This window comes from Plutella xylostella, chromosome 5 (genome assembly GCF_932276165.1).
Source record: "Plutella xylostella chromosome 5, ilPluXylo3.1, whole genome shotgun sequence".
Lineage (NCBI taxonomy): Eukaryota > Metazoa > Arthropoda > Insecta > Lepidoptera > Plutellidae > Plutella > Plutella xylostella.
The window spans coordinates 11,146,750-11,165,087 of record NC_063985.1 but is presented as its reverse complement, the minus strand read 5'-3'; the positions used below and the strand labels follow the sequence as shown (position 1 = coordinate 11,165,087).

At 37.0% G+C, this 18,338-nt stretch overlaps 2 protein-coding genes across 2 annotated transcripts; both read left to right on the top strand.

Moving 5' to 3' along the window:
• The first annotated feature begins 240 nt into the window (after positions 1–240).
• On the top strand, positions 241–2,627 carry LOC125491403. The gene is made up of 2 exons (XM_048633248.1): positions 241–2,429; positions 2,621–2,627. The coding sequence occupies exons 1-2, from the start codon at positions 1,525–1,527 to the stop codon at positions 2,625–2,627; spliced, it is 912 nt and encodes a 303-aa protein (XP_048489205.1). The 5' UTR covers positions 241–1,524.
• Positions 2,628–5,213: 2,586 nt separating this feature from the next.
• Positions 5,214–7,019, top strand: LOC125491445. The gene has a single exon (XM_048633467.1). It carries the CDS (start codon positions 5,692–5,694, stop codon positions 6,892–6,894), a length of 1,203 nt encoding a protein of 400 aa, XP_048489424.1. The 5' UTR covers positions 5,214–5,691; the 3' UTR covers positions 6,895–7,019.
• The last annotated feature ends 11,319 nt before the right edge of the window (positions 7,020–18,338 follow it).

Here is an 18,338-nt window from a genome sequence, read left to right as displayed (position 1 = left end):
CAATCTACTAATTAATTTTGTTGGTGACTTGTTTTAAATTTTCCGTTTCTTTTGTTACATTGAGTTTTGATTGAGTAAGGAAAAAGTATTTTATTTATATATAATATTATGTTCAGTAAAAAAGGAAATTGATTATTATACATTGATAATATATGTAGGTAGGTATTATTATACTGTAGAAAATATGTTTAATGGTTAGTAACCGTTTTGTAATTAAATATATCAATCATTGTTCAGTCCCATCACTAGTGGCTGTACCCCATCACTATCACTTGTCAAACCGAATCGGCAACGTCACTTTCTTCTTATAATAAAATTCTAACCATCAACATTGTAAATTGTAAAAGCAAGAATATACGCTGTATTTAAACTTATTTGGAGTCAGATTATTCATCCTCACCATCCTACAAGCATCTACGAGGAACATTGGTGACCACCGACGTGATAAATTCAACGCAGCTATCGACGGGCAAACCAGCGACATTGAGGTTACGCAACGTGCACACCTCGTGAGAACATTGAAAATCAGCAAGTTCTTGTTCTCCCTGATACCGCATCCCGCCAGCCGTTGGATCACAATTACAACCAACATAACTACAATCTTCAGTAACACAATATTTCAAGAAAACAACAAATTTCAAGGACAAGTCGGTGAAAACTGCTACGTCATTACGCCAACAAACGGACAACGGAGTCGAATATTCACCGGGAATCGATAATTTCCCTCAAGCTGAAGCCAGCCAGTTCACCAGGAGGTATAGTAAGCCACCCAGGAGCGCTGCAGCCAGAGCTAAACAGCAGGGAAGTGCCCTTCCTACCTATTTATTACTCCTTGCCCTGTCCAATTCGTTTATTCAGAGTTGTCAATGCTTTGATTGTTGCGTTATTGTTGCCTAGCATCTATATTTCACTTTTCTTGCATCCCACTAGTTGCTATAATGCAAAATATCTTCATTCTAAACATAAAAACCTAATCATTCACAAACTATATCTTGCTACGTTTGCACAAATAAGCTAGCTTGCTAAATACATATTCAAATTCAAAGCCAACTAACGATTATTACAATAATACATAATTACATCTTGTTGCTAAGGCGCATATCAGGGATAACCTACCTCTAAACCCATTGCAAGTCCCATACGCTAAGGCAAACAAAATAAACAATAACTAAGCAGCTATCATATCCATCTACTAACAATAAACTTCACACTAAGTTGTTATCAGTAAACTATTTATAAGTAATCAAACCACATTCAGTATTCAGTCAATAACGCTTTGCTTATTCTCCGCATTCCAGTTGTGTGGCCGCTGCCTCAGCTGATACCATAGTGTTGGCTCGCAGTGAGTGCCATCCCGTCCACGCCAGCCAGCCCAGCGAGGTCATTTAACCCACCATACACCACACAACCGAACTGAGAGCATCTATTATTAAGTTAAAGTATTATTTTAATTATTTCATTGACTAATTATTGGTTTACTTTGGTACAACTAAACAGTAGGTACTCTTAACTTATACCTGCACCATGTCACAAGGGGAGACTGCACCTAAGTCTCCATCAGAGAATCTTAAGCTAAATGTACCTCAGACTAGTTACTATAACAGTCTGAAGGATCTCAATACTAAGCGTAGTTCTGTAAAGGGCAGAATTACAAAATACAAAAATCTTTTAAAGAAAATAACCGAATCACATGATGTTTCGCCAACTGATTTGTGCATGCTAACCCAAAGGTTTGATAAGTTTCATGAGTTATATTCAACTTTTGATGAATTACAGTCTCAGATAGAATTATTAAATTCCTCTAATTTAGAGAGTGAACTCGACACTCGTGAAGAGTTAGAGGCTGAGTTTTCATTGCTTATTGCACAAACTCGAGTATATTTAGATAAGAACAAGTCTCATAAAAATGACTTTGAATCTGCATCTGAAAATGGGTCTCACAAGTCTAGTTGCAGCCACTCATGTGACAATGGTGTTGGTGCAAGCTTCAAACTGCCTATAATAAAAATATCGAACTTTGATGGTTCATATTTTAAGTGGTTGGAATTTAGAGATACTTTCACTTCTCTCATCCACAACAACAACCAAATTAAACCAATACACAAGTTTCATTACTTGAATTCTTACCTGGAAGGGGAGGCTGCTCGTGTCTTAACCAATCTAGAAGTAACGACTGATAATTACAAGGAAGCCTGGCGTCTCCTATGTGAGAGATACAACAACGAAAAACAATTGATAAAAAATCACTTGAATTCTTTATGCAACATTCAACCTGTCGCCCGAGACTCCGCAAAGGGTTTGAGGTTCATAGTTGACCATGTTTCCAAGAACCTACGGGCATTGAGCTCTCTTGGTGAACCAACAACCTCCTGGGACACCCTCATCATTCATTTGGTCTCAGCAAAGCTCGACAACAATTCTACTTTTAAGTGGGAAGAATATAAAAATAATTTTGAAAAATCACCATCATTAAATGATTTTTTCACATTTCTAAAGGGTCGTGCAGACATTCTCGAGTCAGTTAACTATAATAAAACTGTCAACAATCACCCCAGACCCGACTCACACTCCACTTATAACAAACCTGATAAGTCACATACAAAATCTTTCGCAATTTCAGCCACTGATGCCCCTCCAGCTCCTGTGTGTGTGCTGTGCAATGGGAGTCATCGCATTTACGACTGCGCGTCGTTCCTGGCCATGTCCGTGGAGGACAGATGCTCGGAAGCAGCTCGTCTTCGCCTGTGTGCCAACTGCTTGCGTAAAGGCCATTCTTCTCACCAATGCAGACTTCGTTCATGCTCCATTTGCAAATTGCGACACAACACTCTCCTCCATAGGAGTACCAACCGTGACCCTCCCCAGGCTCAAAATACCTCAAACGTAAATACATCCACCATGGAATCTGAGGTAGGTCAGGAAGAAAATAGCAACATAATTAGCATGTCTATTAACTCAAGTACAAACGAAAGTATTTTACTTTCAACTGCTCTAGTTGATATTTACAATCCGAGTACTAAAAGTCACCTAACCATTCGTGCTCTTTTAGACAGCGGGAGCCAATCGTCTTTAATAAGTAGCGATCTAAAAACTAAGCTAGATTTGACTCCTCAGCCAACTCGAGTAAACATTGTAGGTGTAGGTAACATTATCACATCTAACTCACTGCAACGCTGCCTTGTACAAATTAAATCGAAGCACAGCAACTACTCAGCTGATCTGTCATGTCTTGTACTGCCCAATTTAACTGGGAACTTGCCTAACAAGTCGTTTGATTTGTCTCAAATTAATTTACCGACCAACATAAAACTGGCTGACCCTACTTTCAATGTATCGGCACCTATAGATATGATAATTGGTGCTGACATCTTTTGGTCATTGATAGAATCAGATCAATTGTATTTAGGCTCAAAACAACCGGTCATGCGCAAGACCAAATTAGGTTGGGTATTGGCAGGCGCATTGTTTACACAAGATTATATTGATTCAACAATAAATTGCAATCATGTTTCAACCGTTGATTATCATTCAAGTGATTACATTTCTAATGAAACATTAGATAAAACTATAACAAAATTTTGGGAATCGGATCAAATTCCTGAATCATCAAATAAAGTTGTTTACACAGATTTAGAAAAGGAATGTGAGCAACATTTCATCGATAACACAACTCGCAACGCAGAAGGCAGGTTTTGTGTCAAACTACCCCTTCTTTCAGAACCAGACTGTCTAGGTGATTCATTTAGATTAGCTAGGAGACAATTTTTTGCGTTAGAAAGGAGATTTAAAAACAATTTAGAACTGAAACTTTTATATTCTAAATTCATTGAAGAATACCACAAGCTAGGGCACCTATCTAAGTCAGATAGTTTGATTCCCAATCAATCCTACTTCATTCCACATCACGCTGTGTTGCGGCCAGCTAGTGAATCAACGGCATTACGTGTAGTGTTCAATGGAAGTGCTAGGACTACCTCAGGTTATTCTATCAATGATTTACAAATGACAGGACCCCACATTCAAGATTCTCTGTTCAATATAATACTGAGATTTCGCCAGTACGCTTACGTTTTGTCTGGAGACATCGAAAAGATGTACAGACAAGTGGAGGTCCATGAAAGTAACCGTAATTTGCAAATGATTTTGTGGCGTAATAACGAAACTGAACCGTTACAGTCATTCAATTTAAACACGGTTACCTACGGGTATACCAGTTCAAGTTATTTAAGCACTCGCTGCTTATGGCAGCTAGGTGAAGAGTGCCATGATTTTAGGATAAAAGAAATCATACAAAACGATTTTCTGGTTGATGATTTATTAACTGGTAGCAATAATCAGGACGATTTATTACACATCAAAAGAACAATAGAGCGTTGTTTATCAAAGGGTTGCTTTAATTTACGCAAGTATCGTTCTAATGCTCCATCAGTTCTCGCTGATTCACAAAACACAGAAGGTAATCTAGTGATTAGTTCATCTTCCCATACATTAGGAGTTGGCTGGGATCCAAAAAAAGATCATATTCAATTTCCTAGTAGTTACAAAATTAAAAAGGATTCCCCAACAAAACGATCAATTTTGTCAGATTCATGTAAAATTTTTGACCCGTTGGGCTTATTAAGTTCAATTACTATTAAACCAAAACTATTAATCCAGAAGTTATGGATTGAAAAGGCGGATTGGGATACGCCTGTTAGTCAGGAAGTCATACAATCATGGCAATCATTTGTCAACAGCATAGAAAGCATACAAGATATAAACATTCCCAGACATGCATTTAGTATCAATGATAGTAGTGTAGAATTACATTGTTTTTGCGACGCGTCTAAGGTTGCATTTGGCACATGCCTTTATGTAAGGTGTATAGATACAGATGGCGCAGTTACAGTCCGCCTCTTATGTGCCAAGGCCAGGGTAGCATCAGTGAAGCCCACGACTATCCCCCGCCTTGAGCTAAGCGCATGCCTGCTCGGGGCGCAACTCGCAGCCGCCGTGTGTCGCGCTCTGCGATGTGTCATTACTCGCAAGTTCTTTTGGACGGACTCTTCTATCGCGTTGGCTTGGTTAGGTATGCGATACGACAGATTAAAAACGTTTGTCGCGAATCGGGTAGGTACTATCCTAGAGTTAACTGACGACTCTCAATGGCGTCATGTACCTTCAGACCAGAATCCCGCAGACCTTGCTTCACGCGGCATATACCCATCGGATATAAAAAATTTAGATTTTTGGTTCAACGGCCCCTCATTTCTTTCACAACCAGAACACACATGGCCTACACTGAACACTAAACCTAATGATTTAAATGAAATACCTGAAATAAAAACAGTAAAAATTAATACATGCACAGAAAATACAAACAATAAACTCATAAATTTTGAAGATCATTCTAACCTAAACCGTTTACAACGATCATTTTCATACGTACTACGTTTCATTCATAATTGTAGAAACAAACAAAGAAAGACTGGTATTTTGCAGCCTGAGGAGCTCACTGCTTCTCTTGAATGGTTGGTAAAGCTAGCCCAAGAGGAAACTTTCTCAAAGGAGCTCAATATCCTGAAAAATAACAAACCACTCAATCCGAAGAACCCATTGTTATCTTTAAATCCATTTCTGGACTCTAATAATATTTTGAGAGTGGGAGGACGTCTAGATTCTTCTTGCTACTCATTTGAAAAGCGTCATCCCATGCTTCTTCACTCAAAGCATACGCTTACAAAGTTACTGTTTCGTCGTGAACACATACGTCTTCTTCATGCTGGTCCACAGCTATTACTTTCTTCCATAAGGGAATATATTTGGCCAATTGCTGGCAGAGATCTAGCTCGTACTACAGCAAGACAGTGTGTAGTCTGTCGCAAAGTAAGCGGTAAAACTACAACTCCTATCATGGGATCGTTACCTAAACAACGTGTTGACCCAGGGTTTCCCTTCTTGAGTACTGGTGTTGACTTTGCCGGACCATTTTTAATTACAGACAGAAAAGGAAGAGGGTGTAAGATAACTAAATGTTACTTATGTCTATTTGTTTGCTTCCGGTATAAATGCTTGCATCTAGAAGCTGTAAGTGAGCTTTCTAAAGATTCTTTTATATTATCATTGCGTCGTTTTATCTCTCGACGCGGGAAACCAAGGGAATTCTTTTGCGATAATGGCCGGAATTTCGTTGGTGCAGCCAGGGAAATCGGCGAATTCCTTACTTCTAACTCTGGTGACATATCAGCTTTTTCTTCAGAGTTAGGAATCAAATTTAATTTTCAACCTGCATATGCTCCTCACTTCGGTGGGTTATGGGAGGCTGGCGTTAAGTCGGCAAAGTATTATTTAAAGCGTATTTTAGGCAACTGTCATTTAACATTCGAAGAATTGGCAACTTTGTTTACTCAAATTGAGGCTATCCTCAACAGTAGACCTTTATGTCCATTATCCTCATCCCCTAATGATTACCAACCTTTAACCCCAGGGCATTTCCTAATTGGTCGTCCATTGCTGTCATTTCCATCACCAAATTTAGAAGATGCTAAGATGAGCAGACTAGACCGTTACCAGCGATTAGAGTATATCCGTCAACACTTTTGGAATCGATGGCAACGAGAATATGTCACGGAGATGCAACAGAGGCAAAAATGGCGCATTCCTACTAGACAACTGCAAATAGGCGACCTGGTACTTCTGAAAGAAGAGAATCTCCCCCCAATGTCTTGGAGGCTAGGACGTATAACATCTCTGTTCCCAGGAAAGGACAACGTAGCTCGGGTGGCTGAAGTCAAAACTACCCATGGTACATTCAGAAGAGGAGTGAAGTACCTCTGTCCTCTGCTGGAGCCTGCAGACACCTCTTTGGAACCTGAGGATTCCAAGGCCCCGGAGTATGTTCAGTCCCATCACTAGTGGCTGTACCCCATCACTATCACTTGTCAAACCGAATCGGCAACGTCACTTTCTTCTTATAATAAAATTCTAACCATCAACATTGTAAATTGTAAAAGCAAGAATATACGCTGTATTTAAACTTATTTGGAGTCAGATTATTCATCCTCACCATCCTACAAGCATCTACGAGGAACAATCATTTTAAAACTTTGTTCAATCAAATTATTTTTCATTCAAATAAGTGAAGACGTAGATTACAAGACGTATGTATATTATGTATGTACAGTACATCTAGCTTGATTAATTAAAGGTGGCAATAAAAAGTAATGAATTAACAGCAAGGGACAACCCGGACTTAAAGTTAACTACATAAAATTTTATAGAGAAAACACTTTGTTTTATCCCGCCCTAAAATTCCAACTTTTAGGGGGTACACCATTCAAGTTAATTCCATAGCTATAATTGTAGCCAAAATCCGGTTTCATTACACGAAATTAATTCATTAAATCCTTTAAAATCGCAATTTTGTCTATGTCAACTGAGGGTTACGCGCGATAATAGGTTTTATTAATAGGGAAACAAGGGTCACTGCCGATTGGTTGTTTTGCTGGTGTTGCCAGCAATCTGTGGTGGAATGTCTGGCAGAGAGTTGTCACCGGCTGAACGTGAATTCCGTTGCCGAATACCAGTTGTTATTGCAACACATGCTGGGGGTATCCTCTTTTCCGTAAGTTCACGTAATCTTAATAATTATAATAATAAGTATATAGTTTTGCAAAAAGTTAAAAAGGATGACAAAGACGGCATTCTAATAGCTTTTGCTCTACGTTTTTTCGCTTATTTTGAAGTACCGCCATTTTTCGGTTTATTTTACCACTTTTCATGGTACACCCGAGTCCGCGTTGTTCTATGACTCATACAGTATGAAATTTTGTAGTGTTTTAAATATCTTGGATGAATTATGACAAGGCACTTAATATTATTATTCTTATTAATAAATAATGTATGCTCAATATGCATAAGCGTGGGTAGGCAAATACACTGCTCTTGCTTTGATCGCCACATAAATTCATTAAACCACTCTCGTGTTATTTAGAATGATTATCACAGCGAGGGTGGCCATAGCGGCTGCACTTTCATTCAGACATATTAGCAATTCAAAAATCCGCCCAGCCTAAGTCTTCCATCCTGCTCGCACCAACCGGCGACGGTATAAATCTGTCCCTTTTTCGCCTCTAGTTTTTGCACTTCCTTGAAACGCCTTACGCGTTAGATGGACACCCTCGAGGACGTCGGTTTAGGGAGATGTCCGTGGATTCGTTAATGTGATATGTTTATGAAGCTTTTATTTTCAGCGATATGCTGCTAAAATGTTGAAACAACGTCCGAAACTCCGAAATGATGGAAACGCGACGACTCTGAGTTCTTTTATTCGTATGATCAACCTAACTCTACTTTCACGGTCTGCCAATCAATTCATTTCTTAAAAATGTTACTGGCTTTTATTATGATAAATACCTAGTTACCTTACCTTACACCATAGAACAACGCGAACATAGAACATCGGGTACTTATACCTTTCACATACCTCTAAGTTGTACATGAAGGTCTGACGACACTTCTCCCGTATTTCCTTATCCGTCGCGGACACCGCTTCAAGCAGTTTATTCCGAAAGGATTAGCCATAAATAGTTCTTTCTCATTACATTTTCATGGACGCCCTCGTCGGATTTATAGAGAAAACTTTGAGTTGTTGAATAAAAGATATCTATTTCACAGTTGTACTGGCGCGCCGCCAAATAATAGCCGTGGCTTTTGAGGGTGGCAATAATAGTACTTATGTTAAGTGGATTTAAAAAGATACAGCAGAACACGGCTGTGTAGATTAAACTATACGTAAAGGAACAATTGGCAATTTCATTCCATGTTACGGAAAATTGCAATACAGGGTGTTATAGGGCCTGCGCCGCGTCTCTCGAGTCTCAAAGAGTGCTAGCACCTCACCTTAAACACGTCAACATTGAGGATAGCTCTACAAATATCCCTTATTTTTGCTTCGAAAGACGAAATACACATACACAGACACATCATTTTTTTTTTTTAATGTAGCCATTTCAGTGTCCCACTGCTGGGCAAGACACATCATTATAACCTGAAAATCAACGAGTAAGCAAACTTTAATTAAGATTTTATTATATTCACAAAGATCCAATATTTTGTCTCACGAGCAGCTATTGAAAATTTGGTCAAGTTACGTGCATCGCTGGATACCACCAGGGTTTTTGGGTTTGTACTGCTATTGGTTAGGGGCAAACATTGCGAAGAAAAAACTTCGATTTCACGTAAAAGTGAAGCAGACCTCACCTTAAACACGTCAACATTTACATACGTACAGATATCCTCAATGCCAAAGAAAATAATTGCATATTTTTTTTCGAGTGAGCCTGTTTGTAAGTACCTACAGGTTAATATTATACGAACCGACATTTGGTCGAAACAAAATTTAAATAAAGTATAACCCAACGTATCCTAAGGTAATGAAGGTTCTAATTTGATTGAAGGATTCATCAAAAGAATAACAAGAAGAAAAGGTAGCAAACTTTATTCGATCTTAATTTAATTAATTATGTCTCCCTCTTTTTCCTTTTCAGTATTGATCTTTAAAAACTCGACATCAGACCCAATTTTGAGGGATTAACACTGAAATTTCTGAAATTAAAAAGTAATTATCTTTTTCTTATGATAATACAAACATTAACAGCAAAATGTGTCAGTGAGCGCGTAACTCAATAACACCAAGACCATTTTTTTTAAATCTTGAAATCTAAATGTGCTTATAACAGCGATAATCTTATAATTTCCCGAACCTCTTAAATCAGTATTTTTTCCCATACATACGTTTTAACATTACCTATTACATTGGGACTAACATAATAACACTGGCGAAAAGTGGGTGCAACAATGCACCTCTGCCTACCCCATAAGGGAGTACATTAGTAAAAGGTGTGAGTGTTTGTTTGTTGTTTTTTTTTACATACGTTACAACTAAAATGTAGAGTTGATTTTAGCTTTATTGCTATAAGTACCTAAAATACTGGGGACGGGTACTGAGATGGGGACGGAGACGGAAAAAAAATCGGGAGAACTTCCGTCACGGGAAAAAATGTTAAAGCGGAACTCGCGTGAATTGCTAGTAATTAATAAAAATAAGTAATTAATTTATGCAAATAATTATGTTATCATTTTTCTTAATATTTCAATAATATAGCGTATAAGGTAACCACATCCTCAGCTACAAATTCATTGGAATTAATTACATTGCAAAATATTGGTGTATAATATAGCCCCGTAACGTATTAACCGTAGAAATAATAATTTTGTACACGAAACAAAAATTCAGTTGACTCCAGTCTCATTATAACTTTGTGTACAGAAAATACAATGGAAAAATAACGATGGTAGCTTTATTTCCTGCCTTCGATTCCGTCGCCTGTAAAGTTCCTGAAGCAAACTGTTTTACTGTTTACTGCAACATACAATATTGCTTGCTTACACTTTTATTCGATTACATTGTAGTGTAAACGGTTGGAAAAAAGTATCAAATACTGGCTTTACCAAAAACACTTTCACGTGCACCCCGACGTTAATTTGTTAGAATATAAAAAAAAATAAGTTGTACGATGTAAGCCACCGTTAAACATAGTAGAAATAGAGTTCAACAATATTATTCTATTTTTTTTACTTGAAGTAATAAAACACTAACAATGACGTGAGATATTTTAAATAAAAATGCCTTTATTTGATTTAATACACCTAACTCCGAGCACAAGAAAAATCCATTAATACAGATACAAAAAATAACTCTTAGCACCAAAATGTAATGAAATTATTAACGCCAAGTATTTTCAGGGAATTAGGTAGGTACGTTGAAATTCACCCTTTCAGTATAAACCTTCGGGGTTGTTATTCAAGGGCATCACACGAAAAATACAAATTTAATCATGAAGAAACCTTTTGATGAAAAAATAAATGTTCTCAAAAAAAACGCTTTTTGAGAGCATCATAGATTGGTTTATTTATACCTAAGACAAATAATTTTATTCTTTGGTAGACAGAAGGTTGTTAAATAACATGTACTATAAACCTCTAGTGTACCTACGTGTAGCAACGACTAGATTTTTTGGAAAACTATCATGAAAAAATTAACTGCAGAGGTTTTTCCGAATTTCTAGAAACATCATAATTAATAACATTATTAACAATATACCTACCTACTGCATCCCGTGCCATATTGCTCTAGTTTGAAATAACATCTGAATCCTTATTCTAAGCTTAATTCCAGTGACCCCGTATTATAGAAAATTTCGTAGTCACACAGTATTAAACTGAATTACTGAATTTCATGAAAAGTCTAGACAGGAAGCGGAGCGTCATATTGTAAAAGCGATGGCTCTCAACGTCTGCACAAAGCGACTAGAATAATATAAAAAGCGGTTTTCACTTTCTTTTAAATATTATTTCAGTGTAATTTACAGCATATTATTATGTAAAATATAATTATTACAAACCTAACCAAACTGCTTTGGGATTCTATAAAGCTAATTGTCAAAACTCGATTCTGAATCCGGAGTGAGGTTCAATACATTTTGATCCTAACTAATATTAAAAATGCGAAAGTAACTGTGTTTGTCTGTCTGTTACTCTGTCACGCCAAAACGGATTTGAATGAAATTTGGTATATATACGGTCTAAACCCTGGGAAAGAACATAGGCTACTTTTTATCCCGGAATTCCCAAGGGAAAACTTTTAAAGACGAAGCGAAGCGCGCGGGATCAGCTAGTATTCTATAAAATACAAAGTCTGTTATAAGAAGTAGCCTAGTAGGTATACAGGGTGTTGCAAAATTGGTATACTAAGCCGAAACCTACATGTGCAGCTTGGTATATCTAAGCCCGAATCTGAAATCAGAATTTGGAAATTCGCGAAAAAAATAAATATTTTCTCATAGTAAAAAGTCACGTGACCAACAAAGTTTCTACGGAAAATGAAAAAAAAAATTCGCGAATTTTCAAATTCTGATTTTAGTTTCAGGCTTAGATATACCATGCTGCACATGTAGGTTTCGGCTTAGTATACCCTGTATAGTAGGTATGTATATACCTACATGATGTGTTTGCTATTCGCTAGCCAATGTGCAAATTAAATGTACCTAAGTACCTACTAAATTTTATTTTGAACATCAAAGTAACTAAACATTCTGAAGATTTTTATTTTATATAATGGAATATCGTTTAATACTTTTTTGGTTACCATTTGAAGCTATTGATTTCATTTGAATATTCTTTTTAAGTACTTACCCATAACGTTATTAAAATATTTTTTAATTTAAGTTCATTGAACTGCTAATTTTTCTTTTGATGAAATATTTGCATTGAAGTGTTACAGGTACTTCAGAGATTTTGTTCTTTCAAAAACATTTAGATGTTTTGGGCACGTAGGATATTTTGTTTCACTTTCTATACTATACTAAAATGTACCCACGTGAGCAACAAAGGTGCTAGTAAAAACAAAAAAAAAACGCGCATTATCCAAAGTCGAAGAACAAAAGTTGTTCAAAATGAGCCCTTGACCCAGCCCCTTTCGACTTCCTACATCACTTTAGCATCACCCTGTAGACACCGCGGGTGAGTACGCGAAATGCCTCCGCACCCGCAACGAGCTGTTCACATCCTGTATAAACAATTACCGTGACGGTGTCTAAATAATGTGCACATTAGTGCGGCTTTACATCTCAGTGTTGCGGAGGTACAGTGCTGTGAAGCCAGCTTTGTATTAGGTAATAGGGTACATTACTTGACCCTATCTGAACATAAATATTCTTCCACCCAAAGGTTGTCTTGAAAAAATCGCTTTTAGTGATAAGACCGCCATTTTTGTACCTATGTGTTTGTATATAAGCTTTATAAAATCTGTTCTTGTGAACAAATAAAGAATATTCTATCTATCTATCTACATTATAGTAAGCTAAAAGTTAGTGCCTAATCTAGTTGTTGTGAATAACTTTTGTTCTAAAAGGTTCTGAAAATTCATGAAAAAAAAACAATTCCTCATAGTGACAAGTCAAGAAACGACGACGACGACGCATAGTGCTGATTAGCTATAAGTATTTAATATTGTATATTTATTTTTATTTATTTATATTAAACTTAGACTTATGACGAAGCATGTTGTGGATAAAAAATGTAATGTTTGGCCAAATTTGATTTTATTTAATTTTAATGTATTATTTTTATTATTTGCATGAATAAATGAAGTCAAGAAAACAAAAATGTAAGTAAGCTTGATTATTTACTTTTTCATAAATTGTGATTATGTCTAAGTGAGATATTCTCTCTTCTTTACATAGTAGGTATCTAGACTATCTAGTCTAGACATATTATATTCACAGATAAAAAAGCGCCTCAAATAGAACAAAATTCAGACTGAGTTCGTAACATTAAAAGCACGATCAATCAATTATGTATCTGTCTAAAGATTAGAAGAGTAGGTAGCTGGCATTATAATATCTTAGCACTGAAATACAAAAAAAAAACGTAACATAATACTTACAACTATATTTTAAATATGAACTAGGTGGAGTGTCAGTGCAAAAGAAAGGTGTCAATAAATAACACCCCACTTCTACAACTGAGGTCTTATTTTGAGTTAGTTTGGTTTTAATATTTGTGACTGTATTCATTGGTACAACGGTTTGACAGTAAGTAAAATACAGGTTTTTTTTTATCTTTAAACACTGTTAACAAGTGTTTAAAACGAAATTTGACAAATTTTGTAGGAGTTTCACAGCGCTAAACCCCTGTTAAATAATGTCTAAGTTTTTGTGGTAAGGCCCAAAATGTTTAACTGTACCCAGTGTATGTACCTCCTCTATGCGGGACCCACGTGAGGTATTCTGTTCATCAAGAGCGGAGTGCAAAGACTGTACCAGCTAATGTTCGTAAACCGCATTATTTTTATTAAGCCCTTAGATTAACAATATACTTGTACCTTGCACCTCTACTCCCATTAATTATGTTAAAATTGTCTCTTCCATCCAAAGGTTGTCTGGTAGAGATTGCTTTAAGCAATAAGGCCGCCTTTTTTGTACTATTTTATTTATATAAGTTGTGAATTGTAATGTGTCTTTAATGGTGCAAAATAAAGAGTATTCTATTCTATTCTATTCTATTCTACTTGTACAAAATAGTGTATGTGACTCACCATTCTGTTCGTATATCGTTAATCTAAGACTAAACAAGTACCTATGTGTTTTCAGAGGTGTTGGTGTTACCAATAGTAGATAATTACAGAGTAGGCAACACTTAAACCTAAGTTCGAAAGTCATTTTGAACTTAGATTTGAGTAAATGGCCGGGTCCGTCCCTTCGGACTAAGTTTAGCAATTGATTGTAATCTAGAGTGAAATAGATTTGTTCCTCTTAACGAATAGTTTAAGTACCTAGGTACCTACCTGTTATCGCTCTTGCAGCTGTTGTAACTTTAAATAGGTATGTATTACCTATAATTAGATTCAATAAACTATTAATAAAAATTGTAGAGCAGTATTTCCCATTCGATAAGGTAAAAATATTATTAGTATTTGAGGTTATTCCATTTCTATCGTGTCCAGGCTGAAGGTATGGGGTGAATTTTATTTTAACTCACGCCGTGGGGGGTCACTTAAGCTTACGAAAAACTAAGCTTCGGAGCGATGCAGCGCTAATCACTGTATGTTGTTGTTTTCTTCTCTGAATTTCCTGAAAAAAGGACCCCTGTGACGTAATCACGGCACACGCTTACTAAATAACACCCCATTCTATTCTATTCTATTCTCTGTGGGGGTGTAAGTACCTGCACCTGGCTCTCTCGAATGGAACCTTTGTGCACATCCCCTAGGTCTAAATAACACCCTAATATGATGCAGCACCGTGACGCCACGTCTTTAATCTAGACTTATATGGGGGATAATTTAAATATTTTTAATAACCACGTCGTGCAATGTTCGAATTCTAATCGAGTTTTAAATTGCACCTATTCTTGTCTGGTGCGCCGGGAGACGGCCGCTCTCCAACAGTTTTGAGCCAGGGCCGGACTTGACACTTTTAAAATGGATAAACACACATTCAGACGGGTGTAAATGTCGGATATTGATTTTATTCAGTCCTACGCCTTCAACCCTAACCCTATAAGGATACAAAGACGCATGGTAAATTTTGGTATTTCTAAATATCTTACCCACCCCATTCAAACTAAGTCTTACCTTATTCCATTATCAGCCGTCAAACTTTTCACCGAAAGTAGCCGTACGAAGCCTAACTCACTTATCTGAAAGATTTACTCTTCTAAATACGTGCCTGAGCCCGAACTTTCATCTCTCATCCGCAGACCTATTCCTTGTTAGACTCTTCTTAAAACTTCCAAGTTAAAGTTGCCTCAAGTTTTTTGACTTGAAGTCGGTTCTCTCGATTAATTAATTCGATTGTGTGCGAGTTATGCTCGGCGTGAACGTTCGTTGCTGACGCCATTAGCCGACGAATTGGGTCGGAGTAGCGTTTGCTATTCAGCGGGACGATTCTTAGCTACACGTCTTTAAATCGGCTATAATATTAGTGGCATGTATTACACTCACGAGCAATAAACAAGTTTTTTATTATACTTAGATGTATTATCCATACTGATCCTAATAAATATGATAGTAAGGTACCAAAATACATTAGATCTCTCCCAATCAAATCCAATAATGAAACGACAAAAAAAATTCACACCTCTTTATTAATTTAATTTCAGATAAATCCTAACGAATGTCTCAAGTGCAGGTTACGCGTTGTTCATACTTTTATGAGTCTTTGACAAGGCACTATAAGTAGAAAAAGCTTTAAGTAGCCATAGTAAATTTAGACTAATCACTGCCTTATTATAAAGAGACTTGATACTTTAACTTTTCCTTCAGTCTGAAAGGAAATACGTGTTTAGGGAAAACTCTTTCATTTAGCCCCAAAAATTAATGCTGAAAAGGTTTGTGGCATATTTTTTTGCCAACATTAGGGGTCCCTTGAATGTCAATCAGTTGTAATAGTATCTACTCTACGACGGAAACGGACAAACGATAGTTTCTTTTATGAAAAAAAATTGTTTTTTTAACAAAATTACATAACAATTTTACGTATGGCAAAAAGTTTCAAATAATCTGGGTTTGTGTGTTAAATTTTACCCATTTATTTATCGTATGGCTTTACTGGTTACATAAAATAATATTAAAATAAGAATTTATACAGGTAACTAAAAACTTTTATTAATTATCTAACCCATTATCTTAATTTAAACAAATATCTGCACCTGTGTATTTATATATGTATAGGTAGGTACATAAAATATATTATTCCAATACATAAATAGGTTAAAGTCGTAAACTCGCTGACGTCTAAACTTCCGTTAAATTTACGAGATGCGTTTACGACCCTTCAGCAAGTAGGTAAGTCTCGTTTTAAAAAATATATAGTAGAAACGTGAAGTGAAAACATTTTGTGAAGAGGCCTACTGTCGATGTTAAATATATACGTTATATATTATACGTTATAACTTTTATTAGTGACACTGTTCATAATTAAAAATCTCACGTAAACGTCTAATCATCCTAACCTTCGCTAGGAGACGGCACTAGAAAAATAAGAAAAGGCTTGTGGTATATATTTCTTTATTTGCCCATTCATTGTAGTAATTTGCCCTTGCAGTTATAATAAGCCTATCTCATCTATAACACTACATAATTAATTAGTACCTACTTAAATAATGAGATATGGATCATAGTCATTTTTCACCAGAACAGATAAGTTTGTGGCACTGCACTCTGAAACAATGATTCCCAACGCCCGCTGCCTTCCTGTGCGCGTGGCCTCATCACCAAACCGTAGCCACCATACTCACCATAAACCGGCAGCGGGAGTTGCTTGCATTGTTTACGAGCTTAGAGTAACAATATATGAATTAGATGGTTTGCCACAAACAAGTTCAACCTAATGGATAGTTTACACAGTGCGAGCTAGCGTACGAGTCAGCCTTCCGAGTAGCTGCACTGCAGTAACTCGCACTGTTTGAACGTAACTTACGAGTAACTCGTTCGTGCGAGTTGGTCAGTAGCTCGCATCCGAGTTACTTCAATATTTTTTGTTTTCACTCGCCTGCTCGCCCGGCAGCAACTCGCCCATGGCAGCGGCTCGGCCGTCGCGTCGCTCGCATCGTTTGGACGCGTTCGGCAGTAGCTCGCCAGTGCCAGCTGAACAGTTGAGAGTGGAAACCGTGTTTTTTGTGTACTACGCCGCGACTCGACTCAGCCTGGGACTGGGTGTCGTGTAAACAGCAAAGGCGAGCCGAGCTACTGGCGTACGAGTACACAAACCGAGTAGCTCTCTACTGGGCAGGCAGCAGCTGGCACTGTGTAAGCGAGCCTTAATGACAACCATTCTACCAATTTAATAAAGTCACAAATCTTCAAATGGAACTAATTCAAAATAAGGGCTCAGAGGTAGAAGTGGGGTGTTCTTTGCGAGATGTCTGTTTTGCACTAACACTCCATCTTATTCGTTTATTGTTAATCTAAGGTAGTCACCATAAACCGGCAGCAGGGAGTACTCGCATTGTTTACGAGCGATAAAATAAATCGAATGAAGTCTGATTCTCTCGATGAAGTATCGAATAACCTGACGATGTGTCACAGATGCGAGTCACTACTGACTGTGCGAGGTGACTGATCGAATCTTGTAGCCTGTAACATAAAACAGTTTCATGTATTGGGATTTGATGATGATATACTTATAATCCCGGGTCCCGGGTTCGATTCCCGGCTGGGGCAGATATTTGGCCTACCCCGCAAGGGAGTACCTATGTACATTAGTACAAGGTGTGAGTGTTTGTTTGTTTTGTTTATTTTATACTTATAATATTTCATTTGTATAATATAGATGGAAGTTATGAATTAAAGAGCGAGGAAAATAAGTACTCATCTAACAAGTAGCTGAAGAGTATTCTAGCTATGATTATATTTTAAATTTGTTCCTTTACACCTACCTATTTTGTATGTGGGTTGCCTTGGGTTTAAACCTCGAGCTGGGCAATATTTTTCTCCGGATATTGAATCACAATAGCTAGGTAATAGATTCATAATATACGTGTTGGAAAAATGTTAAGTTTGTGCTAGCGTTTAATATAATTTGAAAACGTGTATACCTAGCTACGAGCTACGTATTTTTAAGTCAGATTTCTTATTAAACGGTCACAGAATAATGTTTTTTCGCAAGTAGGTATCCTTACAAATTGAATACGCTGAAGTTGGAAGCAGAATACCGTTACGACGCAGTTACAGAGTTATAGCGACACAAAACCGATTGTTTACGATCTATAAAACAAATCGAAAGAGTCTCGATACT

What these genes read in the sequence shown, in the direction of transcription:
- LOC125491403 (XM_048633248.1), top strand. Translation starts at nt 1,525, where the DNA reads ATGTCACAAGGGGAGACTGCACCTAAGTCTCCATCAGAGAATCTTAAG.
- LOC125491445 (XM_048633467.1), top strand. Translation starts at nt 5,692, where the DNA reads ATGCTTCTTCACTCAAAGCATACGCTTACAAAGTTACTGTTTCGTCGT.